The sequence below is a fragment of the Sorex fumeus genome, unplaced genomic scaffold, assembly GCF_029834395.1.
Source record: "Sorex fumeus unplaced genomic scaffold, SorFum_2.1 ptg000093l, whole genome shotgun sequence".
NCBI classification, from domain to species: domain Eukaryota; kingdom Metazoa; phylum Chordata; class Mammalia; order Eulipotyphla; family Soricidae; genus Sorex; species Sorex fumeus.
In genome coordinates, this window is record NW_026606150.1 from 5,299,310 (window position 1) to 5,326,390 (window position 27,081).

Genomic DNA, 27,081 nt, shown 5'->3' on the forward strand with positions numbered 1-27,081 from the left:
GGGCATTTGCCTTGCATGCGGCTGACCTGGGTTCTATTCCCAGCATCCCATATGGTCCCACAAGCACCACCAGGGGTAATTCCTGAGTGCAGAGCCAGGAGTAACCCCTGAGCATTGCCGGGTGTGACCCAAAAAGCAAAAAAAAAAAAAATCCTGCTTCTCATGTCATTCTTCTTAATATCCATAAAAAGTTATCTGAGGCTTTTCTCAACTGGAATGATAATAATTGGTGCATCTCTTTCCCAGACTTTCTCCAGTTATTTCCCACCTAAAATGGGCCACATGTCTACATCCAGTTAACTAATAGTGTCATTAGAAAGGAATTTTAATTAATAAACTAAACATAACTGTAAATGAGAAAGGCCTTGCGAATGAACAAAGAAAACAGTCAATACAAGACTGTAGATATTGCACCCAAAAGTGCTTTTATATTCTTGCAAATCACAAAGATGTGGAACACTAAGATAAGATACTAATTAAACTTTGAAAAACACAGAAAAATTCAGATGAAGAATGCTCGCTGGAATTTCCGTTCCAGTGATATGGCAGACAACTATATTTTAACCAGTATCTAGAATAACTGGTTAAAATAAAACAAACATCTTGAAACGCATACCTGGGATTATAAACAGAACTTGTAGGATAATAAATAAAGCTAAAAAGCAGTGTGGGGGCGGGAGCGATAGCACAGCGGGGAGGGCGTTTGCCTTGCACGCAGCCAACATGGCCGACCCAGGTTCGATTCCCAGCATCCCATATGGTCCCCCAAACACCGCCTGGAGTGATTCCTGAGTGCATAAGCCAGGAGTAACCCCTGTGCATTGCCAGGTGTGACCCAAAAAGAAAAAAGAAAATGCTAACAGAAAACTTCAAAAATGTGTGTGTGTGCGCGCGCACGCGTGTATGCGTGAAAGCATGTGCATGTGCACTCACGTGTGTGTGTGTATTTTAGCTAGCGTGTGTGTATATTTTGATCACAACTGGCAATACTTGGGACTTGCTCCAGGATTGCAGTAGTGGGGATTGAACTAGGCCTCTAACATATGTGTTCCAAACCTCAAAATAATACTTATATTTAGTAAAACTGGAATGATAGCACAGCGATAGGACGTTTGCCTTGTGCTCAGCTAGCCCAGCCGAGCCGGGTTTGATTCCTCCGCCCCTCTCAGGAGCCTGGAAAGCTACCGAGAGTATCTCGCCCGCACGGCAAAGCCTGGCAAGCTATCCGAGTTGTATTCGATATGCCAAACACAGTAACAAGAAGTCTCACGATGGAGACATTACTGGGCCCACTCAAGCAAATCGATGAATAACGGGAGGACGGTGACAGTGACAGTTCCTTAAGAATTGAAGATGAGGGGCTAGAGCTGTGTTATAGCAGGTAGGGCATTTATTTGCCTTGCATGTGAACCACCCGGGTTCAATCCCCAGCATCCCATAGGGTCCCCCAAGGCACCACCAGGAGTAACCCCTGAGCATCACTGGGTGTGACCCAAAAAGGAAATAAACACTCTTCAACTCTTTAAGAAAAAAAAAGTTAAAGGTGAAATAAAGACATTCTGGGGCTGGAGCGATTAGCACAGTGGGTAGGGCGTTTGCCTTGCACGTGGCCGACCTGGATTCGATCCCCAGCATCCCAAATGGTCCCCTGAGTACTGCCAGAAGTAATTCCTGAGTGCAAAGCTAGGAGTGACCCCTGAGCATTGCTGGGTGTAACCCAAAAAAGGAAGAAAATAAAAGAAATAAAAGCATTCCTATTTAAAGAATGAGAGATTTGTTGTTGGCAGAAATACTTTTTCTCAGTCTTTTGGACTGTGTCCTTTCAGTCGGAGAATGTATGTGGCGAAGCTTACACATCCCATATAGATGAAACTGCAGCAGCTCTTTGTAATCGCCAAAATGCTTCAGGAAATCAAGGAGCTGATGAAGGGGCTGGGGCGGTGCCTGCAATGGAGCTTCTGCCTCGCCTTGTGAGGCGCTGCGTTTGGTCCCCTCGCCCCTCGTGGGAGTAGGGGTGGCCGATTAGATCCTGTTACACTCTGATCTGTTAAATCATTGAAAAGGATTCCCTGGTTAATGTGGAACTGTGTGCCCGTGATGTAAACAGGAAACTGATAATACTCCCGGCTGAGTGAGGGCTTTGCGTGCAGAGGACTGGATCCCGGCCCCGGTTCCACATGGCCTCCAACTAAAAGAAACAGTAATATTCATGGGGCTGTAGAGATGGAGGCTGACGCATGCGCCTTGCCTGTGGTGGGTCTGGTTTGTCCCCAGCACCAGATTCTGGCGCCCTCAACTTCATCAGTCTGGCTGCCTGAGACTTGCTGGGGGGCAGGGCCCACGGGCAGTACAGCAGGGAGAGCATTTGCCTGGTACGTGGCTGACCAAGTTCGATTCCCAGCATCCCATATGGTCCCCTGAGCACTGCCAGGAGTAATTCCTGAGTGCAGAGCCAGGAGTAACCCCTGAGCATCGTTGGGTGTGACCCAAAAGCAAAAGAGCAGAAGTTTGTTCTTCTGCTTCTACCTTTATTTGCAGCCGTGCCCACAGTAGACGAGGAAAGGAGGGGGCATGTGTTACAGGCCCGGCGCTGGGCCCCGCCCGCCGGCAGCCCTCTCAGCAGCTCACTGTCAGAGGGCTGGGGCGGGGGTCCGAGTGGGGAGAACCTGTGCTCACCTCCTCCTGTGATTGCAGCAAACACGGATGAATGATAGATCGGCTCATTAAACTCTTGAATGGTTTGGGAACTGTTGGATAAACCAAGTTTCCCTAATGAGACCAAAGGAAAACACAGTGGAGACAGAGGCAACCGTGCCGCCCGCCCCCCCCCCCCCAAGAGAGGAGCCCCTCAGTGGAGTAACGGGTTGAGCCGGGAAGAGATTTCGGAGGGCGGAATGTTGGCTTAGGGAGTAGGGGGCATTGCACAGAGCACCTGCAGCTCTGTACAGGAAGCCACAGGGACCCCGCTGGGGTCTCCAGCACCACATAGTCCCAAGCCAGGGTGGCTGGGTGTGGCCAAGTGGCCCCCAGGAGCACCAGCTGGAGGAGGGGGAGGAAGGGAAGAAGGAAGCTATGTTATGTTGTTTTGTACTCCACCAATGAGTGCAGTCCTTCTATGTCTGTCCCTCCTTTCTGACTCATTTCACTTAGCATGATACTCTCCATGTCTATCCATTTATAAGCAAAGATCTTGACTTCACCTCTCCTGCCAGCTGCATAGTATTCCATGGTGTAGATGTACCAAAGTTTCTTGAACCAGTCATCTGTTTTAGGGCACTTGGGTTGTTTCCAGATTTGGGCTATTGTGAACAGTGCTGCAATGAACCTATAGGTACAGATGTCATTTCTGCTGTGCTTTTGTTCATCCTCGAGATATATTCCGAGAAGTGGTATTGCAGGGTCATATGGAAGCTCAATTTCTGGTTTTTGAAGGACTATCCATATTGTTTTCCAGAAAGGCTGGACGGACTAGTGGGCATTCCCACCAACAGTGAAAGAGTGTCTCTTTTTCCCCACATCCACGCCAGCACTAGTTGCTTTTGTTCTTTTGAATGTGTGCCAGTCTCTCTGTGGTGTGAGATGATATCTCATTGTAAAAAAGAAAAAAAAAAAGAAGGAAGCTATGTGGCACTTACCCCTGTAGCTTGCTCCTGCCCTCGGGTGCAGCTCTGATTCCTGTTCTGTCCAGTGCCCGTCACTAGGCATCGCTGTCATGGGAACAGGGTAAATACGGAACTTTGTTTTTTGAGGGGAGGAATTTTGAGCTACACCTGGCGATACTCAGGGTTACTCCTGGCTCTGTGCTCAGGGCTCACTCCTCGTGGTGCTCAGGGGATTGTCCGGGGTGCAGGGAATCGAGCCCTGAGTGTTCCCGTGCAGGCATGCGCCCTTCCCGCTGCGCCTCCAGCCCCTAAATACAAAACTTTTCAGCCCCTCCCTCCGCCACTGCTTCCGGGCTCTCATTCCTTAGCCAGCACCTCCTTACATTTTCCGTTGTTCCAATTATCTCAAACGCTCTTCATATTCTTTTTCTTCCTTTTTTTGTTTTGGAGAGATGGGCCGCGGGGGTGGGAGACACGCAGCTGCCCATCAGTGTTCGGGCTCCGTGCTCAACCCAGCGTCAGGCAGGCCTGATGGTTCATCTCTCGGCTGGGGACCCCTGTGCCCCCATTGGGAGATCTCCCCACCCCCAGCCCCCCACTCTCCAGGTGTTCCAGTGGGAGTTAAAGCCATTCCCGGCCCCAGTGTGTTTCCCGAGGCTCCCAGCCTGCACCTGAGTCTGTCTCCTTCCCACTTGGCGTTTCTGTAGATAGTTGGGGCTTGTTTAGACGGTTTAAAGCTTCCTGCAGGAGTGCTAACACCATGTCGGCTAAGCTTCCCCGAAGTGGCTCAGTTAAAATGCAAACCCCCGGGATGCCACAGCTCACCCCTGCCCACCACAACCCTGCTCCGATCTGCCTTTCTCGTTGCCCTTCTGGAAGCTCCTCGAACTACTTCCGCTCCAGGATGGCTGTGCCAGTGTCTTTTCTTTCCTTTTTTGCCTTGCAGTTTCTGATGCTCACGTTACACGTGTGTGGTCAGTCATGTTCATGAAATGATCCGTTTCTGTCTCCAGATGAAATGTATATCTGTAAGAAATAGAGCCAGAGCGATAACACAGCGGGGACGTTGTTTGCCTTACCCACAGCCAAACAGGGTTCGATCCCCGGCATCCCCTATGGTCCCCCGAGCACCACCAGCTGATTCCTGAGTGCAGAGCCAGGAGTAACCTCTGAGCTTCCCCGGGTGTGACTCCCCCACCCCCAAGAAAGACTAAATAAAAAAGGTAATCATCACAGCATTAAGCCCCGGGCTGTCTGAGACCCCCACAAACAATAATCAGGCAGAGGCAAGAGGAGAATCAAACCTTGGGAGCTGGACCTGGGGTATCTGACGTGTAAGTCTCTGCCTTCCCCCCCCACCCAGCCGAGCACCTCCCTGAACGCCTCAGTGTGGGCAGAGCACTGTACCCTGGGCTGGAGCCAGAGCACAGCAGTAGGACACCTGCCTGGCACAGGGCCTACCCGAGTTCAATTCCCAGCGCCCCAGATGGTCCCCCGAGCCCACCAGGAGTAGCCCTGAGCACTGCCAGGTGTAGCTCAAAAAACAGTAACATTAGTAATAATAATAATAATAGGGGCTGGAGCGATAGCCCAACAGGTAGGGCATTTGCCTTGCACGTGGACAACCCAGGTTCGGTTCCCAGCATCCCATATTGTCCCCTTAGCACCACCAGGAGTAATTCCTGAGTACAGAGCCAGGAGTAACCCCTGTGCATCACCGGGTGTGACCCAAAAAAGCAAAAATAAATAAAAAATAATAATAGTACAGCAGTAAGGCATTTGCCTTGCAAGCAGCAGGCCCGACCGAGCTGGGTTCAGTTTCTCCACCCCTCTCAGAGAGCCCAGCAAGCTACCGAGAGTATCTCGCCTGCACGGCAGAGCCTGGCAAGCTCCCCGTGACATATTCAAAATGCTAAACACAGTAACAAGTCTCACAATGAAGACGTTACTGGGCCCGCTCGAGCAAATCGATGAACAACGGGAGGACAGTACTACAGTGCTACAATAATAGACTGGACCGTGATGACGGCAGGGCAGCTAAAGTCACAGCAGCAGAGTCGGTGTAAGTTGCCCGCTCACTGGCACTCAGCCACATGGCACAGGTGCAGGGAGACCCCAGGGAACCGGGCGGAAACAGCACTCGGTAGGAGCTGTGAGGTCTGAGCAGGGTTGTCAGCTGCTGGAGACAAATGTGCATTTTGGATCTAGGCAAACCAACTGCCTCCCAGAATTAACACCAACGGGGCGGAAGGACACAGCCGGAGCCCGAATTGCCCCCTCGAGTCCCCCAGGGTGCGGCGTTCAGCCTGCAATTACCGGGGGTGGAGCGGCAGAACGGGGAACACAGCCGCAAAGCCGGGAGTCAGCGGGCACCAGCCCCAGCGGGCACGCCCGCGAGGGGTCTGTCGGCAAAGGCTTCACATCCGCCGCCTGCGCGTGACCGCAGAATTACAGGAAAAGACGGAGAGAATGAAAAGGACAAAGAACTGAACGAGTAGGAAATTGCAAGCAAGAAGCAGAAACCATAAAGAATGGAAATTGTAGGGCTGAGCTCAAAACTGGATGTGCTCGACAGCAGTTTTGACAACAGACAAAAGAAGCTGCATTGGCAAGTAGAACAATGGAAATTGCTCGATTCCAAAGAAGGGGAAGGAGACTGGAGGAAGTCAGGTTGCTTCAGGACAGTCGGAAGTAGCCCCATGCAACTGACACGGAAGTTGCTGGTGGAAGAAGAAAGAGGGAGAAGGCAGGGCCTAGAACCGGGGTACGGCGGGGAGGGCGCTTGCCTTGGTCAGTTCTCCTCCCCGCATACCATACAGTCCCCCAGCCCCACCAGCAATAAATCCTAAGTGCAGAGCCAAGAATAACATCTTAGCAGCTTTGGGTGCGGCCCCGAAAAAAAGAGAGTGCATATTTTTTTGTTCCCTGCACCTGTGCCATGTGGCTGAGTGCATGTTTTTTTGTTGCACTAGCAACAAGACGCGCCAGCAGTGCTCAGAGTGAATCTCACTCCTGGTGGGTTCTGGGGACCATATGGGGTGCCAGGGATCGAACCCAAGTCATCTGCATGCAAGGCAAATGGCAAGGCAGATGCCCTTCCCACTGTACTGTGTCTCCAGACCCCAGAGCACAATACGTGAAAAATTGAATAGTCCAAGTTTTCGGTGATTGGGGCTGGAGTATCAGATAGCACAGCAGGTAGGGCATTTGCCTTGCATGCAGCCGACCCGGGTTCGATTCCCAGCATCCCATATGGTCCCCTGAGCACCGCCAGGAGTGATTCCTGAGTGCATGAGCCAGGAGTAACCCCTGTGTAACACCAGGTGTGACACAAACAAACAAACTCTGTCCTCTCCCGTTGTTCATTGATTTGCTCGAGCGGGCCCAGTAACGTCTACACTTTGAGACTTGTTACTGTGTTTGGCATATTGTGTGACCCCAAAAAAAGAAAACAAGTTTTTGGTGATTTTGAAAGAAGCACAGCGGGTAGGGTGTTTGCCTTGCACGCAGCCAACATGGCCGACCCGAGTTCGATTCCTCCGCCCCTCTCGGAGAGCCCGGCAAGCTACCGAGAGTATTCGATATGCAAGACACAGTAACAACAAAGTCTCCAATGGAGACGTTACTGGGCCCGCTCGAGCAAATCGACGATCAACGGGAGGGCCTTTACTTTACTTTACTTTTGAAAGAAGTAAGTTATGTATCCAAGAAATACATTGACTTCTAAGCAGAAGAAACACAAAGCAAATAACTTGTAGGAACTAAAAACATAAACATGATCAATGTTATAATTAGGGCAACTTATCAGAAGTCATGGATCAGAAACCCCTGACACTGTGTATATTGCGTATTCAAGTACCGAAAGAAGAGGCCGTCGAACAAAACTTGAATATCCACAGAAACTAACCGTTGAAAGTGAAGGATAAGGACGTTTCTAGAAAAACACAAATAGGAAGTAATCACAAGCGGACTTAGGCTAAGGGAAGTTTGGGGAGAGGCTAGAGAAGTGGTCCAGTGGGTCAGTGGGTTGGGCAGTTTCCTTGCGTGTGGTCAGCCCAGTTTGGTTCCCCGGAATCACAGGTGGTTCCCTGACCCCGGTTAAGAGCGAGCCCTGACAGGACCTGAGTGGTAGCACAGCGGGGAGGGTGTTTGCCTTGTACGCAGTGACCCAGGTTCAATCCCCCGCATCCCATATGGTCCCCCTGAGCGCCGCCAGAAATAATTCCTAAGTACAGAGCCAGGAGGAACCCTGAGCAACTCTGGGTGTGACCCAAAGAGCCACACACAAAAAAGAATGAACCTGAGCCCCAGAGCCAGGGACAAGCCCTGAGCAGAGCTGGGTGTGGCCCCAAAACAAAAGAGGAAGTTTTTCAAATGAAGGGAAATGACCTCAGATCATAACCCAGGTGAGCAGGAAATGGTAACTGTGTGGCTGAATAGAAAAGGCTTTTTCTTCCCTGATTTCTCTAGAAGATGCAGGTCCTTCATTACCCCCACCGTGCTGGGTTTATAACCTTTGCGGGGGACTCTTGGATGGGGAAGTGACGTTTACCGCAGTGAGGATCTTCTGTTCTACCTCCTATGGGATGTAGTAGGGCCAGAGCGATAGTCCGGCCTTGCCTCGCCCGCCATCAACTCAGGGTCCATCCCCGGTACCATGGATGGTCCCTGAGCCTGCCAAGAGCGATCCCTGAGCACAGCTGGGTATGCCCCAAAATCAAAAAGCATACAAAGACCTAGATTAAAAGGCAAAGTAGAAGGGCTGGAGAGCTAGCACAGCAGGAGGGGCTCCGGTTTGCCTCGCCTGCTACCAACCCAGGTTTGGTGGTTTTTTTCCCTTTTTTTTTTGTCCGGTTTTGACTTGGTTACACCCCGCGATGCTCACAGGTTACTCCTGGCTCTGCAGTCAGGAATCACTCCTGGCAGTGCTCAAGGGAGTAAGTGGGCTGTCAGGGATTGAACCCGGGTCTGCCGTGTGCAAAGCGAATGTCCTATCGCCCCTATCGCTTCGACTCTGTGGACCCAGGTGTGACCCCCGGCATCACCAGGAGGAATTCCTGAGTGCAGAGCCAGGAAGGTGTGGCCTCAAGTAGAACCACTGGATCAGGGAGTAAAGAAAACTCCAGCGAAGGACAGGAGAGAGCACAGAGGGGCACACGCTTTGCAGCAGGGGCCCTGGATACCCCATAGTCGGCGTCGCCCCCCTGAGCACCTCTGGGTGTGACCCCAAAGCAAGGAAAGCTCTAGAGGTGTTACTAGTGCCAAGCAGACAGATTTTTAGACAGGGAATCCTAGGGATTAGGCAGGCACTTCATGTCATCAAGAATATACCTGTAAGATAATACTGTTAAATTCTATGAGATGTCTCATGTCCAGCAAGCTGAGACCTTGGTAGTGTTTCCCGTACGTGACGAGTGGCGCGTATTCTGGTTTTGACGCCGGAATGCCAGCACTGCATTGCGTAAGCCACATCCAGCTGTGAGTGACTGTGTGTCAAACAGGGGCCACCCCCAGAGTGATGGGTTGCCCGGGGCCATGCCTGGTGATGTAGTGGGGGGGGGCGGGGGGAGGGTCCAGAGCCCCACCCAGGACGCCGCGTGGTGCTGGGAATCGAACTCAGAGGTCTGAGTAAGCTTCACTGAGTCATCACCCAGGCTCCCTTGGGGATTTTTGCTAACTTTTCAATTAATTACTAAGAATAGTCAAATCTCCAATTATGCCTGTGGATTTATCTATATCTCCTTTTAATTACATTAGATTCTGATTCAGTATCTTAATGGTTTTGCTCAGCGGTGCTCAGGGCTGCTGACTCCTGGCTCTGCACTCAGGAGTCACTCCTGGCAGTTACTCAGAGGACCCTTTGGGATGCCGGGGGTGGGACCTGGGCGGTTGTGTGCGAGGCCAGCACCCTACTTGCTGTACTATCGCTCTGGCCCATTCATGATTTGTCACGGGGGCTCCCCTGCATCCTGGACACTCAGGGGCCATTCCCCACTGTGCTCGGCCAGTATGGACCTGACGGTGCTGGTGGTCGTCAGGGACCCTGCAGAGCACTGGGTCAGACTTGCGGCTCTGCCTCTTTGAACTACTTCTCAGGCATCCCCAGAGGCCTCTCTGCCCCCTTGGTGGTGGGGTGGCTTGCAGCGCTGCTGGGGGCTGCACCCACCATGGCCCCAGCTCCTCTCTTGGCCTCCACAGCTGCGGATACACAGGGTTTACTCAGCTACACGTCCAATGTTCTTCGACGTACGGTGGAGTTGCATCCTCACCATCTGAGAGCCAGCCGTTGGAATGGCTGACGGGACCTGAAAGCACTAGCACGCTGTGCCCTGCTGGGCATCTATCCTGGGTGCCCGCGCACCCGTCCCTGCTCGCGGCTGTCACAGAAGGGGGTGCCCTGCCCGGCGCACGGCGCTTTCACCTCTCCTAGTAGAAATACGGTTACATGGGGGTGTCTGTCGTCGGCTGGGGGCGGATGGCACAAGGTTTCCTGGTCTGCTGCTCTGAGACATCAGTTCCTGCAGTGACATGTGAAGTGCAGCGGGGGTCCCGCAGCCCTGGGAGATTGGGGGGTGGGGGGCGCCATGACTGTCTGTCTGTCTGTCTTCTGTCTGGGGATAGTATTTGCGGCTCTCAGGTGAAGGACCGCAGCCGCTCAGCGATGAACCCTCCCCGGCAAGGCTGACACAGAGCTGTAGTTCCCCGCTCCCACAAACAGTGGAAAAGTTCCAGCTCCGCTTCCACTCGCCATGCTAGGAAATGCGAACAGATTTAGAAATTAACCGCAGGACTTAATTAGAAAAAGATTTGGCAACCTGCCCAGCTCATCCCGTGGCAAAGGGAGAGAATATTCTGCGTTTGTGACACTGTTTAGAAAGGGGTAATTTAAATGCCCTCTAATCTGGGCTAGTATTGTCCAATTAAGGAGGCTGTTAGAATGAAAACACTTGGTTTTTTTATTTTTTTTCTACTTCGTGTGGGCAAGTGGATTTTTTCCCCCCGTCCCTGAAGAAAAAAATCTTGCTTTAGATATATTTATGTTGAATGGGAAAGATTACAGTTTAATTAAACAAATTGAACACATGCTGTTTTCTCTCAACCACCGCGCCAGGAGTCAGAGGCGTTCGAGTAAGAGGGAGGCAGAGGCTGCCCGAGACATGCTCAGCGCAGGAGGTTCAGCCCTTGGAGCCTATGGGGAGGCTGGAGGTTTCCAGAAGGATCCTCGCTGCAGGCCGGGAAGTGAAGTACCGCAGCAGTAGATCACCAGATTCAGAGACGGGTGCCAGGCAGGACTCCGGCGTCTTTCTCTCTGCTTTGGGCGACAGGCTAGAGGCCCCCGACCCTCCCCGCTGATCCCGCGGGTACCCTAGTGGGCTTGGAGAGGCCAGGGCAGACCGGGGCCCTTTATCGCAGTTATGAGTCTCGTTTGAGGAGTGGATTCGTGTCCGTGAAGCTTGTGGTGTGACGACATTCGCTCTTTTTTTTTTAATTTTTTAAAATATTTTTAATTTTTTATTGTTGAATCACCGTGAGATGTAGCTACAAAGCTTTCATGTTTGAGTTTCAGTCATGCAGTGATTGAACACCCATCCCTCTACCAGTGCACATTCTTCACCACCACTGTTCCCAGTAGCCCCCTCCCACCCAACCCAATCCTCCCCCTGCCTCTATGGCAGATAATTTCCCCCATCCTCTCTCTCTACTTTTGGGCATTATGGTCTGCAATATAGATACTGACAGGCCATTCACGTTTGGTCCGTTATCTACTTTCCGCACACATCTCCCATCCCGAGCGATCCCTCCAACCATCCTTGACTTAGTGGTCCCTTCTCTATCCCAGCTGCCTTCTCCTCCAGCTCATGAGACAGGCTTCCAACCGTGGAGCAATCTTCCTGGCCCTTGTGTCTGCTGTCCTTGGGTGTCCGTCTCATGTTATTTTATGTTCCACAAATGACACTCGCTCCTGATACCTTGTACACATCCGAGATGATGTTTGGACCGAAAAGACTTTCTCTGATCACAGAATCAATCCAGGGTGGAGTGGAGGCAGAGTCAATACAGGATGACTGTTTGTTGGGGAGTGAGACTTGTAGAAAATCCAGGTTTTTTTTTTTTTTTGAAGGGAAAGTAAGCTCAGAACTTACAACTGGCAGGGCACAGGGGAACCACATGGGGTGCTGGGAATCGAACCGGGGTTGGCCACGTGCGAGGCAAACGGCCTCCCCACTGTCCTGTCATTCCGGCCCCAGAAATGCCTATTGAAGATTCTGTGCCTTTTTCTGTGTTCTGTGCTCCAGGCCAGCCTCGCAAAGGGCTCGCTGTCATGCAGACTCTCCCTCCCTCCTCCCAACCCGTTTGCTCATCCATCACATGGCCTGCACCCGCTGCTCGTGGAGTGAGGTTTCTGGAAGTCACGCGTCTCAGCACTGGAATCGTGAAAGGTGGCAGTGAGCTGGCTGGGTACACCTGCCGCTCTGTGTGCGCCGCACCGAGACTCAAAAGTCAAAATCTGGGGCCAAGGAATGTAGCCCCGCGGAAGAGCACTGGCCTCGCATGGTGAAAGTCGGGCCTCAGGGAGTCGGAGCGGTAGCACTGCCAGCAGGGCACTTGCCTTGCACGCCGCCAACCCAGGTTCAATCCCTAGCATCCGTCAGCTCTCCAAGAGCGATTCCTAAGGGCAGAGTCAGGAAGAAGCCCTGAAAAGGGCATTGGTTTAGTCCCTGGCAGAGAGAGAGAGAGAGAGAGAGACACTCAGGGATGCAGCATAAGCACTGCACGGAGAGGACCCAAGTTTGCCGTGTTGGCCCGCCACATGCTCTCCTGAACCCTGTGGCCCTTGAGGCTGTTTGCCGACTGGTGGGAGCTTCACGTGTCCTTCCTTGCATCGGGCAGCACCCCAGGCCCGCAGTGCCATTTCTCTGCCCTTCTCAGAGCCCGCCTTCGCTCTCTGCTGAGCACAGTACCGTGAGCTTCCAAGGAATCAGCACAGCGCCCAGTGCCCCCCACGATGCCCTGCAGCGGCGCTGGGTCACCGCTATCATGACCCCCGTCTTACAGGCGGGAGGGGCATAGCAAGAAGGCGCCCCCCCCCCAGGCGCGTCCACAGGCAGGAGTTGGGACCCCATGTGACCCTACGGACACCTTTCAGGCTACCGCCCTGCCACCTGCCCGAGCGCCTGTCCTGCAGCCTCTCCGCACGCTGGGCTCTGCCGGCTGTGGGTGTGGAAGTATATTTCCGTATTTTTCTGGGCCTGTTAGGTATTGGGATTTCCTTTGGGGGTGCGTGAGCAGCTGTTCCCATGCCGGCTTTGGAATCGTCTCGGTCGGCCCCCTAGCGGGGTACAGAAGTTCTTTGTGTTCTCGACCAAGGCACCACGAGCCCCAGGTTGGCTTTTCAAAACTCGCTCATTCTAAATTTGTTGGGGGTTTTTTATGGGGGGGGGGTTTTTTTGTGAGTTTTGGACCACATCCAGTGGTCCTCAGGCCTTACTGCTGGCTCTGAGCTCAGGGATCGCTCCTGGCGGGCTTGGGGGACCATATGGGGTCCCAGGAGGGATCCAGGCCAGGTTGGCTGCGTGCGAGGCAAACGCCCTCCCTGCTGTCCTAATGCTCTGGCCCTCGCTTGTTCTAAGTTTCTTTTTTTTTGCTTTTTGGGTCACCCCCGGCAATGCACAGGGCTACTCCTGGCTCTGCACTCAGGAGTTACTCCTGGCGGTGCTCAGGGGACCATATGAGATGCTGGGAATCGAACCCGGGTCGGCCGTGTGCAAGGCAAATGCCCTACCCGCTGTGCTACCTCTCCAGCCCTTGTTCTAAGTCTTAAAGACTCCCATCAGATTTCCTGCATGAACAATCCTGTCATCTAAAAAACAGTTTTACTTTTTTCTTTCCAGTCTGGATTCTTTACCGCCACCCTCGTCTCTGTCTCTGTCTGTCTGTCTGTCTGTCCGTCTCTCTCACCAGTTAGAAAAAATAATATAGTTTGGGTTTTGTTTCTATTTTTTTGGTTTATGGGTCACACCCATCTGTGCTCAGGGCTTCCTACTGGCTTTGCATTCAAGAATCACTCCTGGCAAAGCCTGGGGTAGGGGCTAGGCCATATGGGGTGATGGGGATCTAACCTGGTCACTGCAAGGCAAGTGCCCCCCACGTCCCCCATGCTCTCCCCGACCCCCAGAAAATTTTCTGTGTCTGCCTTCTCCGGCAGGGTTTTTACTCCTCTTGATGAACTCATTCATCGTGCAGTTTTATTTATTTATTTGGCCTTTTGGGTCACACCAGCCAGAGTTCCTCCTGGCTCTGCACTCAGGAATTACTCCTGGTGGTGCTCAAGGGACCATATGGGATGCCGGGGATCGAACCCGGGGTCGGCCGTGTGCAGGGCACCCTACCCGCTGTATTGTCGCTCCAGCCCCTGGGTTCTGCCTTTCTAACGTGATTCTGCTTCGTAAGAGGAAACCACCTGGGGCCTGAAGGAACTGAGAGCAGCACGTAGCTGGCTGCCCCACCAGCAGAGAAACACATGTCCCCACATTGTCCACCCTTTCATCTCGACCACCTCACTGCCTCACAGCCTCACCTGGGAGCCCCGGGCCTCGCACTCGGGCCTTGCGTGTGTAGGCATGTGTTGGCATGCTTGTGCTCTCCCCGTGGGTCACGTCCTGCCCCCTTACTTGTGCCTTTGCTCATGCCCCGAGTCTGCTCAGAAGCACCCGCAGATCAGTCCAAAGGTGGGAGCTGTTGGCTGGGAAGCGGGACCCTCGCTGGGCAGACCCGCGGGCAGGAAGGAGACCGGCCCAGCCCTCGGCTCTTCCCGCTCCCTTTCTTTCCTATGTGGCTTGAAAACGTGCCCAGCTCTGTGGCGAGCTGCGTTTCTTTTCTTTCTTTCTTTTTTTTTTTTTTTTTTTTTTTGTTTGCCAATGTCTCCGGTCTTTTTCTCGCATGTGGTGGTGCTGTGCGCTCGGCGCTGCCCTGCCTCAGCCGCTCACATGCTCCCGCCAGAGTCACACCTCCCGCCGGTGGCGCTGGCTCGGGTCTCTCCAGCTGTGGTGCTCGGGGGTCACAGCCCGCCGTGTGCTGCCTTGAGCCCAGGACCGGGGGCTTGTCCCCCAGGTGTGCTGAGCCCGCGTGCTCCTGTGGACCCGAGCTCCTGGTGGAGCTGGACAGAACCAGGACCCCTGGGGGCCAGCTCACCCCTGCGCTCCAGGAAACGAGGCTGGTGAAGCCGCGGGTGGGTGCAGGGGGAGGCTTGGGGGACCCCAGCGTGACGCCGGTGGCTTTTGTTCATCAGGCTTGAGCATGCGCAGAAGCAGCGGGCTGGGCTGGCACCCGGTGGCAATTCTGCCGGGGCTTCCCAGGGGAGCCTGTTTTCCTGCCTTTCCTGGCTCCTAGCAGCCACCATAGTTCTTGACTTCTCGCCCCTTTATCTCCAAAGCCGATGGCCCCCCTTCCCTGCTGCTGCCCCCGTCACCGTCTGCTCCGACGCGCACCTTCCTCCGTCCAAGACTGTTGTTGGTCCAGCCAGCTAGCCAGGAGAGTTGCCCCGCGGGGTGGGGGTGGGGGTGCGTGGGTGACCGGCTCTGGGTCTTTAGCTTCATCACATCCACAAAGGCCCTTTGTACCTGCACCAGCTCCCTTCGGATCTGGAATCGGAGACGGTGTTTGGGGAGCAACACGGGTCGTGGGGGGGCCCAGCTGGCTGCTCGAGGTCAGCCCCAGTTATGGTGCCTGTGTGGTCCACAGCATCACCCCCTTCGGCTCTGGGGGATCACACACACATACACACTCACTCACACACACTCACACACACACACACACACACACACACACACACACTCTACTGTCAGCTCTCTTCTCTTTGGGGTGCACACGTGCGTCTGAGTAAAGTGTGGAGGTTGTATGAATTAATTCAGCTTTAAAGCAAGGAGCGAGGCTCTGCTCGGCTTCCCTTTGCGTTAGCAGATCTCAGGAAGGACTTGCTGCAGCCACAGTGGTCACACCAACAAAGGGAGGTGCAGGGGGTGAGATGGTCCAGGCTAGACTGAGGCCTGCGGTTTCCCTGCCCCCTCACGAGTCTGTCACGTCTCGCCCTATATCCCGGTTCGCGTGCTTAGCTAGCAACCGCCTCGGGAAGTTGTTAAACGCTGTCGCTGAGTACCCGGAGCTGGGGGGTGGGTGGCCCAGGTTCCCTCGGGCAGCCACGGAGACCCCTGAGTCTCCTGCCCCGGCACCAGCCGTCACATTCACCCTGAGAGCTGCGGAGGTCACGGGTTTTCTCTGCACCGTCTGGGCGCTTCAGTGCCACCTGGTCCTGGGGGTAGGGGGGCACGGGGGCTCCCTCCCGTCACTGCTCGTGGTCTTCAGGTGGTCTCCGGTGCCTGCGGGGACTGGGTGGGCGATGCCGGGCTCGGAGCTGGGCTCCCTCCCCCACACCTCCCGCGGCCGGGACAGCCGGGCCCCCTCGGAGGTCGGTGGCGTGGATCGGGTGGGTGCCAGGCCAGGCTCTCCGGAGGGCCGGTCTGCCCTGACCTGTCCGCGCATCCCTGACCTTTGACCCTCTCTTCTGACACTCCCCAGGCTCTTCAGCTTGACCCTGAAGAAGCTCGTCATGCTCAAAGAGATGGACAAGGACCTCAACTCGGTGGTCATCGCTGTGAAGCTGCAGGTAAGCCGAGCACCGCTGTCCCCCGGGGCCCAGGCATGGGGCCACTTTGCCGCCAGTTGAAGCTTCAGAAATATTCACTGTGGGGGGAGGATGGGGAGCCGGCTCCGACACCACACACAGCAGGCCTGGGCTTGATCCCAAGTGCCCCGAGCACCCCCAAGAGCAACCCGTCCCCACGCCTGGAGCAGGAGCCGCCGCCCCCCACACTCCTGGGAGAACCCCCCAATAAAAGAACAGTCTAGCAACACTTGCCAGTTCTACCCCTCATTAATGTTCCCGCTGACCTTCCACCTTCCCACCTCTCTTAAAAATGGTTCCTGCTGGGCCAGAGATATAGCACAGCAGGGAGGACATTTGTCTTGCATGCAACTGACCCGGGGACCCCCCTCTCCCCCCCCCATCCCATATGGTCCCCGAGCACTGCCAGGAGTGATCCCTGAGCACAGAGCCAGGAGTGACCCCCTCAGCACCGCTGGGTATTTCCCCCCTGCCCCTCAAAAAGAAAAGGAGAGAGAGAGAGAGAGAGGATGGAAGGAAGGAAGGAAGGAAGGAAGGAAGGAAGGAAGGAAGGAAGGGAGGGAGGGAGGGAGGGAGGGAGGGAAAGAATAGGGCTGGAGCAATAGCACAGCCGGTAGGGCGTTTACCTTGCACACGACCAACCCAGGTTCGATTCCCAGCTATCCCATGTGGTCTCCTGAGCACCGCCAGAGTAACTCCTGAGTGCAGAGCCAGGAGTAACGCCTGTGCATTGCCAGGTATGACCCAAAAAGAAAAGAGAGAGAGAGAGAGAGAGAACCTCCCTGCTGTGGTACCTGACAGCGTGAGTTTGGAGATAGGTTCCCAAGTGCATTAAACTGCTCAAAAAGAAAGAAAAACCAGTGGGGAAGGTCTTTGGAGGTTTCCTGTAGAAGGAACTTAGAGATCTGCTTTCGAATTTCACCACGTAAGACTTGCCGGCAGACGTCCCGCTGCGGATAAATCCCCCGCTCCTGTACACTTACCCCCCCGCCCCCCCCCCGCCCCCCCCCCCCCCCCCCCCGTCAGAGCTGCTGACCTGGGGCCCCCTCAGCTCTGCTCCCACCGCCCTTCCTGTTTCCCGTCATGCCTCCCAGAACTTCCTGAGTCTTAGGGGTCTTTGGGCCCATCCTTAAGGACCCAATGCTGGGTTTAGGGGCCCCGTGGGAGGGGCCCAGCACCCCTGCCCTAGACACCCCCAGCACCTCTCCCCATCCCTGCCCTAGGCACCCCCAGCACCCCTCTCCCCACCCCTGCCCGCCTTTCTAACTCACTTCTCAGCTAGGTGCAAAATTCCTCCCGACCCTGTGAGACCTTCCCAGACACTCCAGTGTGGGCGATGATGTGCCAGGGGAGCTGTTGAGTGTCTGCCCCCCTTTCCCGGCCTCCCCCCAGTTCTCGGTCACAGGAAATGCCCCAGTTTTCAGGAATTGTGTCCTCTGAGCCGTTGCTTTCCAAAGCAGGAGCCCTTTGAGGCAGGTTTAAAAAGTCTCTGCCACTTCGCCGGTCCCCACAGTTCCACGCCACTGCCAACAGAAATCGTGTCTTTTATTTCCCGATTAAATATTTAACATACTGTAAAATTTTAAATTACACCCAAAGCCTCCAAATGCCCTGAATTTTTCATCTCTGTACTCCCTGGCGGCTGAAAGTAATTACAGATGTGATCGGGTTCATTTATGCAGACACTTATTTATTCATTTAATAAATATTTATCGAGGCTCTGCTCCGTGCCAAGTTCTAGGCGCAGGGAGCGAGAGCAGTGCAGGGAGCAGGCCAGGAGGGCACGTGGGCGCGGGGGTAGGCGGCGGCACTCAAAACGGGCTCCCTGGGCCCCGGGACCACTTTGGCGTGGGGGGTTCCATGAGGCGAGGAATCGGGGGGGGGGGGGTTCTGCCCGGACGTGCTGCGGTTGGCTTTGTGTGTGCCGGAGCGCTGGTTGTGGAAGAGCAGAGAGCGGCCGTGCTAGGCATCGTCCCCCTAGGGACCTAGAGTCCAGGGCCGCTGCTGCCCACCTGCGGCAGCCTTTCGTTTCCTTGTCTCCCCGCTGGGGGGCGCAGGGGAGCTGCCGGCCTCGCGCCTGGCTCAGCGTCTGCTGGAAAGGACAAAGCCGTTCCCCAGGCAGGTGGGAGCAAAGCGAGGTGCGTCGGGGCAGGAATAAGCAGACATTGGGCTCTCAAGGGGGGTCTGGTTTGCAGAATGCGGGGGGAGCCCTGCCCCTTGGGGACAGGGACAGGGTGACGGGAACCAACAGTTCTCCCACAGGGTCCTGCACACGCTCACAACAGCACTAACTCGGGACCGTGGAGAAACGGCCCGAGCTCGTTTGACTGGCGAGTGGGTTTAGAAAATGTGATTCAGCCACATTTTATATTAGACAAGGGGCCGATAGCACAAAGGACAGGGCGCTGGCTTTGATAGCGGGCGACCCGGGTTCGATCCCCGGCATCCCATTTGGTCCCCCGAGCACTGCCAGGACTGATTCCTGAGTGCAGAGCCAAGAGTAATCCCTGTGCATCGCTGGGTGTGACCCAAAAAGCCAAAGAAAAAATCAAAATATTAGACAATAAGAAATAATCCAGGGGCCAGAGACCTCGCACCCGTGTTAAGGCTCTTTCCTTAAACATCCCCCCAGCCTGGCTTCCATCTGCCACTGTGTAGGATGCCCTGAGTGCTGCCAGGAGTGACCCTTGAGCATAGAACCAGGGGTAAGCCCTGAGCTCAGGTCAGGTGTGACCCAGAACCAAAATAATTCTAACAGTAATAATGGTCCAGGGCTGGAGAGAGAGTCTGGTCAGCCGGCCCGCGGCCTCTGAGACAGGAAGCTGACCAGCAGTGGGTGAGGTAGGGGCCGGGAAGGGGGAACAGGCCCCAGGGAGCCCTGCTGCATGGTCGGGCAACTGCGGAAAGAAGTTTGGAAAGAAGAAATTTCCCAGTTAAGACTCACCTGGCAGACCTCGGTCTCTGACGTCTCTTCACTATTTACAAAATCCGCTCAGAAGAATAACCTCAAACTGACACCATCATGTAAATGAACATGAACTGGAGCTGTTAACAAAAAGATTGTGTTGGGGATAAATTGTTTTGAGAACCAGCTGCTTGCCCCTTGGAATAAAAATAGCTGTGTTGGGGGCTGGAACAATAGCACAGCGGGTAGGGCGTTTGCCCACCCGGGTTCGATTCCCAGCATCCCATATGGTCCCCTGAGCACCACCAGGGCTAATTCCTGAATGCAGAGCCAGGAGTAAGCCCTGCGCATCGCCGGTGTGACCCAAAAAGCAAAAAAAAAATAATTAAAAAAAAAAGCCGTGTTAAAAACTAACAAGGTGCCAGAGCGATAGCACAGCAGGGAGGGCGCTCACCGTGCACGCAGCCAACCCGGGTTCAATTCCGGCATCCCACATGGTCCCCCAAGCACCACCAGGAGTGATACCTGAGTGCAGAGCCAGGAGAAACCCCTGAGCATCACCAGGTGTGCACCCCCCCCCCCCCCCCGCAAACAAAACCAAAAAACCCTGATGATGAAAGGGGCAGCCTGAGTGTGTCTACCTCAGAGAGAGAGGCCTGGACTGGCGGGAAGGACGGGCAGATGGGAACCTTCACCTTGGCATCGCACGGCCCCCTGAGTGGGCGCGTTTGCCACCGGGATCTCTGTACTTAGAACAGAACACAGGCAGGACAGGGGCTGGCGGGCCTCAGCCTTTTGCTGTTTTCTTGCTCTCTCCTGGATAGCATTCACCAAGGTCACCGTGTGACCCCTGAGCCACTCCCTAACCTCTCTGCTGTTCTGTCTTTTATTTATTTATTTATTTATTTATTGCTTTTTGGGTCACACCCGGCAATGCACAGGGGTTACTCCTGGTTCTGCACTCAGGAATTACTCCTGGCGGTGCTCAGGGGACCATATGGATGCTGGGAATCAAACCCAGGTTGGCCGCATGCTAGGCAAATGCCCTACCCGCTGTGCTATCGCTCCAGCCCCATGTTCTGTCTTTTAATTTAGAAAAAGTTTTGCCCAACTCTTTTTTTTTTTTAATTTTCTGGGTTTGGGGAGGTGTTTGCAGTGCTCAGAGGCTGACTCCTGGCTATGCACTCAAGGATCACTCCTGGCAGGCTGAGGAACCTTACGGGGTCCCAAGGATTGACCCCAGGTCACATTCGTGCAAGGCAAACGCCTTCCCCGCTACACTATTGCTCCGGCCTCCCAGCTCTGTGTGTCAGCAACACTGTCCGGTCGGAAGAGGGCTGAGTGGATGAGTGGAGAGGCTGTGTGTTGGGGGAGGGGCGTGGCTAATCTGTGGGGACACGAGGCCTCCTGAGAAGAGCCACCTGCAGGAGCAGGGGCTGCCACGGGGCCCCCGGGGACACACACTGCCTGCCCCTTGGGAGTCACCGAGAACTCAGGGTGGCACACAGCAGTGAGAGCCGGGAAGGACGGTCCCAAGGGCACATGCGGAGACGCGGCTCCATCCCAGCACCGTCAGGGGCACCTCTGAGCTCTGAGCCCGGGTACCCCACCCAGTGGGTGCAAGTGATCACAGGGGCTGGAATGATGGACAGTGGGGAAGGCGCTGGCCTTGCGCATAACCGATCAGGGTCTATCCCCAAGACCATATAATCCCTTGAGAACCCAGGAGTCAGCCCTGAGCACAGAGCCAGGAGTCAGCCCTGAGCACGCTGGGTTGGCCCAACCCTTTCCCATCTCACACACACACACACACACACACACACACTCACACACACACACACACACACACACACACACACACAATACCAGAAGATTTGCTAGTGAAAACCCTCATGGGCGGGGCTGGAGCGATAGTACAGCGTGTAGGGCGTTTGCTCGTTCGATCCCCGGCATCCCATAGGGTCCCCGGAGCACCGCCAGAAGTAATTCCTGAGTGCAGAGCCGGAAGTGACCCCTGAGCACTGCTGGGTGTGACCTAAAAAGAAAAAAAGAAAACCCTCATGAGCAGGGCCCACACTGTTGCCTCCGAAGTGACCCAGGCTCGGTCTCGGGGCCAGCCCAGACACTGACACCCGACGCAGCGTCTCCGGGGCCACCTCCAGTGGCTCAGCTCCGACCTGGGTTTGCCTTGGTTCCAGGGCTCCAAGAGGATCCTCCGCTCCAACGAGATCATCCTGCCGGCCAGCGGGCTGGTGGAGGCCGAGCTCCAGCTCACCTTCTCCCTGCAGGTGAGGCCACAGCTGGGCTTCTAACGCTCCGGGGGCTCGGGAGTCGCCTTCCTCAGATGCGCAGGTGCACCCCTTCCTTACCGTGGCCCCGCCCTTCCCTTCTCCCCGGGTCCAGAGCACCGTGTCTCGGGTGCCTCTCAACCGTGCTCCGTGTCTCGTCATATTGGCATCTCTAACTTAAAACACATCCAGAAAGTTCGAAGGGGCTGGAGCTGCCGTAAGGTGCTCGCCTCGCACACGGCTGACCTGGGTTCGAGCCCCGGCATCCCATAAGGTCCCCTGAGATCTTCCAGGATGACTCCTAAGTGCAAAGCCAGGAGTTTGCTTGGTGCTGCCCCCTCCCCCAAATAAAAGGGAGGGAGGGAGGGAGGGAGAGAAGGAAGCTGTTTTCCAACTGTGCGTGGGCTGTGTGGAAGTCGGGGGCCCCCCGCCAGACACTCCTGGCACCTTCGCGTTCCCTCGCTTCCCCACACCCCTTCTCCCACCTCCTGATGCGAGAGAGGCCTCCAGCCAGCCGGCTAACCAGGCTGAACTCGGGCTTGTTCTTGGTAGTACCCTCATTTCCTGAAGCGAGATGCCAACAAGCTGCAGATCATGTTGCAGAGGAGAAAGCGCTACAAGAACCGGACCATCTTGGGCTACAAGACGCTGGCCGTGGGGCTCATCAACATGGCAGAGGTGAGGGACCGCGCGCGCCTCGGGCAAACGCCAAGCGTGTCGTGCGTCTCCCGGGTTCATCCGAGTTTGTCCCTGTGTCTCCCGGGTCCTCTCTTGCCTGGGGCGGGGCTCGGCCTTGCACAGGTGAGACCCTGGCTTCTATTCCCACACCTCAAAAGAAAAAAAAATTGTTAGGGCTGGAGCGATAGCACAGCTGAGAGGGTGTTTGCCTTGCACGTGGCTGATGTGGGTTCTATCCCTGGCATCCCATATGGTCCTCTGAGCACCACGGGGAGTAATTCCCAAGTGCAGAGCCAGGAGTTACCCCTGAGCATCACAGGTATGACCCAAAAAGGAAAAAAAAAAAAATATATATATATATATATATATGTATTCCTGAGCCAGCAATAACCCCCTGAGCATCTCTGGATTTTGCCCAAATTAAAAAAAAAATTAAGGAGCCAGAGCAATAGTGTAGGGGGGATGGCATTTGCCTTGCACGCAACCGACCCAGGTTCAATCTCTGGCATCCCATATGGTCCCCTGAGCATTGCCAGGAGTGATGCCTGAGTGCAGAGCCAGGAGTAACCCCTGAGCATTGCCGGGTGTGACCCAAAAGAGGGGGGAAAAAAAACCAAAATTGGTAATTATATACTTGAAAATACATATATATTTTAAACGCAAGTTCATTCTTTATTTGGAAACCCAAGATGTGCTCCTTTATATAAAGTATTTTCTCACTCATGTAAATTTTTTTCTTTATTTTAAAATGTTTCACGGGGGCTGCGTCTGAGTGACAGTACAGCGGGCTGAGTGCTCGCCTTGCAGGCGACCAACTCAGATTCAGTCCCCAGCTTCACAAGCACCACCAGGAGCAGTTCAGAGCACAGAGCCAGGAGTAAGCCCTGAGCATCACCAAGTGTGGCCCCAAAACCAAAACAAATAAACGAAAGGTTTCGTGGGAGCCAGAGAGAGATACGGGAGTTAAGGAACTTGCCGCGCATGTAGCCAACCCTGGGACCCCATGTGGTCCCCCAAGTACCACCACAAGTGAACTCTGAGCACAGAGCCAAGAGTAAACCCTGAGCACTGCTGGATATGGCCCCAAACCCCAAAGTTTCATGTGCCCAAGTAATAGAACTGAGGTTAAAGCACTTGCCTTGTACATAGCCAACCTGGGCGCCAGCACCCCATATGGTCCCCCCTGCCTCGTCAGGAGTGACCCCGAGCACCTCCAGGTGTGGCCCCACAACGTTTCCACTTGGCTGGGGAGATAGTTCAGTGGCAGGACACAGGCCTCACTTATATGAGGCTCTGGGTTGGATCCTTGTCACAAAAGAATATATATGTTCTATATTCTATATATAATTTATAGAAAAATTGTAAGATTAGAAAAACGAATTCCCTATAGGCCGGAGAGACGGCACAGGGGTGAAGGCACTTGCCTTGCATGCAGCCGACCCCAGTTCAGTCCCCCGGCATCGTATCCGGTACCTCGGCCCCTCCAGGAACGACCCCTGAGTGTAGAGCCTGAAGTAGACCCTGAGTAACACGGCGCGTCCCCGAAATCCAGATTCCCCCATAACCTTCACCCATGCTCTTGAGTGTCCTTTCACGTGGCGGAGCATCTCGAACCCCGCAGCGAGGCGCCCGCAGGTGGAGCTGGCATCTCCAGGCATACACCCGCTCTCTGCAGCCCACCGCAGGCCCTTGTCCCGGGCCTCTTCCCGCCGCGGTCCTAGCAGGGAGGAGGGGGCTCCGTCAGCTCAGAGCTTCTTCCCGCATGGCCGTGGCCTTGGAGAATGGGGTGTGCGCGGGGTCCACCGGCCCTGTCCTCTCCGGGCGTGCAGGCATAGGATGGAGACCAGCGGCCCGCCCCCTCCCCGCCCCCCAGGGTCCCTTTTCCGCACCCCTCGGCTCCAGGCCTCCTGTTCAGTGCGGCTTCGCAGGCAGGGGCGGCCCAGGACAGCATCTGGAGGGTGGCCGAGAGGTGGCCGTTGGCATTTGGGGCGGGGAGGGGGCGGGCGGCCACAGGTGCCCCGTAAGCACAGCCCCTCCCCGCCAGGTGATGCAGCACCCAAACGAGGGCGCCCTGGTGCTGGGCCTGCACAGCAACGTCAAGGACGTGTCCGTGCCCGTGGCCGAGATCAAGATCTACTCCCTGTCCAGCCAGCCCATCGACCACGAGGGCATCAAGTCCAAGCTCTCAGGTAGGGGACACGGCCCTCGCCTCCGCCCACCCCAGTGGGAGCAAGTGCCCCCCACTGCCAACACTGCGCAGCTGCCCCCCAACACAAACACACACACACACACACCAGCACCAACACACACACCAACATACAAACGCACCAACACACTCCAACTCCAACACACATGCACCAACACACACCCCAACACATACACACCCCAGCACACGTATCAAAACACACATGCAGCAACAGACCAACACACACACCCCAGCACATACCAGCACACACACACGCGCGCACCAACACACACGTACCAGATGCACACGTACACACCAGCACACAGTGTACACAAACACAACACCCCAACACACACATATACACCCCAGAATACACACACACATTGCGCCGCACCTGAGCTGACCAGGGGCTCACGCGTCTCCCTGCAGACCGCTCTCCCGACATCGACAATTACTCCGAAGAGGAGGAGGAGAGCTTCTCCTCGGAGCAGGAGGGCAGTGACGACCCGCTGCACGGGCAGGTACCTGGGCCCGGGATGGTGGGGGGGCGGGGAGAGGCCGGCCCCCGCCTGCCGGCACCCCCAACCCAATCCCCGCCCCTCCCTTCCCCAGGACCTGTTCTATGAAGATGAGGATCTGCGCAAAGTCAAGAAGACGCGGAGGAAACTCGCCTCCACCTCCGCCATCACCAGGGTGCGCCAGGCGGCCAGGGGTGCAGGGCCCCACTTTCGACTGTCCAGGGAGCTATCGGCCAGTGCCTGGGGCTGGGTTTTCGCCGGGTTTGCTGTCGGGGCGTGCCCAGCAGTGCTGGGGGTCATGCCCGGCTCCCTGGCCGTGCCTGCAGGCCTGAAGCTGTGGGTTCAGGAGAGTCCCTGTGACCTGGGTGTCTGTCCCGTGTGGGCACTCATGCCAGGCCCCTCGTGAGTGTCAGCATGACCTGGCCCATGGTTCCCGGGCCAAAGAGGGAACCTCCCTTTGCCCAACGCGCCTGATTCTCTCCCGCCCAGAGGTGGGCCAGAACCCAGGGGCCTGCCATCCCCACGCGTCCTCGGGCTCCAGCAACAACAGCCACCGTCTCACCGTGCTCTGGTCCACAAGGTCGGGAGCACAGTGCCGCGGGCTGGGAGACCGCAGCTGCTCCTTGACTGGTGGCCCTGCCCTGGCCCCGTGGGTTTCCTCTGAGGTGTCCTTGGACTTCATGCATCACCCTCGGGGCGTGACCAGCACCAGCCCCTTTAGCCCTGAGAGAACAGTCTGGCCTGCATTAGCCGTAGGGCGCGAGCAGGGCTGCCCAGCGTCGGGGAGCCCAGAGTCCAGGCACAGACGTGTTTGCAGAAGGGCCGGGTGCAGGGGTGGGGTGGCAAGCCCCTGAGCAGGAGTGAGGGGCTACCATGGGGGGGGGGGGTTGGCAGCTGAAGGAGGGAGAGGGACCACCCGCGGCCCCCGCTGTCCAGTGCCCTCCTGAAGGTGGGTGTCGGGCAGGGGGCCGAGGCTGCCGCCTGTAGGCCTAACACAGACACGGGCAGCACCCGCCGCTCTCCCGTGGCTCGTGTCGTGGTGGGAGCGGCCTTGCCTCCTGGTCCTTGGGTCCCCGCCCAGCATCGGGGGGGGGGGGGGCGCTGGCCCTGATGGCAATGCCCGTCTCACTTCTCCCGCAGCAACCCAACATCAAGCAGAAGTTTGTGGCCCTCCTGAAGCGCTTCAAGGTGTCGGATGAGGTACGGCCGCTCCCGGGGCGCCTTCTAGCCTGTGCTGAGGGTCGGCTGGAGGCCAGCCCGGGCCGTGAGGAGAACCGGGAGGATGTCACGCAGTCTGGGAGATACTGTGGGGTTTCTTGCTTGGGGGCCACACACGGTGGCCTGACTCGGCCCAGGAGACCATATGGGGCGCTGGGGAGAGAATCTGGGTTGTCCGAGTGCCCTGCCCACTCTAATGTCGTTCTGGTCTCCGAGATGGGGCTCCGGCCACCCCTCCAGCGAGCAGCTCCAGCCCTGGCACCGCCACGGTCACTGGCCCATGTCCATTCTGCCGCTTCTGTGGGGAGCCGTGTCCTCGCGGTCAGCTTGGGTGGCCGGAGACGGCCCTGTCTGTCGGGGGCCAGGATGGAGCCTAACTTGCCATCACGGCTGTCTCGCTTGTTTGCCTCGTTCTCAAGGAGGCTATGAGCTCTTGGCCATTGTCCACGGCCCCCAGGCTCAGAGTGTCCACCCGCGAGGCCTCCCCAGGCCTGCCTGAGGGTCCGACAGGAGCAGACACAGAGGCTCCCGACCCTTGGCCGAGGTTTGCATTTCGGCGCAGGTGGGCTTCGGGCTGGAGCACGTGTCGCGGGAGCAGATCCGGGAGGTGGAGGAAGACTTGGACGAGCTGTACGACAGCCTGGAGATGTACAACCCCAGCGACAGCGGCCCCGAGATGGAGGAGACCGAGAGCATCCTCAGCACCCCCAAGCCCAAGCTCAAGTAGGGCCCGCGGGGGGCGGGGGCGGCCGTGCTCCTGCGGGCAGTGGTGCTCCCGGGGCAGCCATGCCAGCCCATTGGCCCTGACCCCAACCCCGCTCCTCTGCTCAGGCCCTTCTTCGAGGGGATGTCTCAGTCCAGCTCGCAGACGGAGATCGGCAGCCTTAACAGCAAGGGCAGCCTCGGCAAAGACACCCCCAGCCCGGTGAGCGAGACCAGGGACAGGCGGGCCCGGGCCAGCCAGGGTCGGAGCCAGCCCCGGGCAGGTGTCATGTGCTCTCCTCA

The 27,081-nt window shown here is 56.0% G+C and overlaps 2 protein-coding genes across 2 annotated transcripts in view; both read left to right on the top strand.

Annotated features, from left to right (window-relative positions):
* The window catches only part of SF3B2 (splicing factor 3b subunit 2), a 151,070-nt gene that overhangs the window by 94,981 nt on the left and 29,008 nt on the right, over positions 1 to 27,081 (top strand). The gene's annotated exons all lie outside the window — the stretch shown is intronic.
* Positions 1 to 27,081, top strand: part of PACS1 (phosphofurin acidic cluster sorting protein 1) — a 112,028-nt gene that overhangs the window by 74,012 nt on the left and 10,935 nt on the right. Inside the window, exons 2-10 of the mRNA XM_056131989.1 lie at positions 16,179 to 16,266; positions 21,388 to 21,477; positions 22,030 to 22,155; positions 24,200 to 24,344; positions 24,770 to 24,861; positions 24,953 to 25,033; positions 25,999 to 26,058; positions 26,639 to 26,799; positions 26,908 to 27,001. Coding sequence (XP_055987964.1) covers positions 16,179 to 16,266; positions 21,388 to 21,477; positions 22,030 to 22,155; positions 24,200 to 24,344; positions 24,770 to 24,861; positions 24,953 to 25,033; positions 25,999 to 26,058; positions 26,639 to 26,799; positions 26,908 to 27,001 — 937 coding nt within the window. The remainder of the gene's footprint in view (positions 1 to 16,178; positions 16,267 to 21,387; positions 21,478 to 22,029; positions 22,156 to 24,199; positions 24,345 to 24,769; positions 24,862 to 24,952; positions 25,034 to 25,998; positions 26,059 to 26,638; positions 26,800 to 26,907; positions 27,002 to 27,081) is intronic.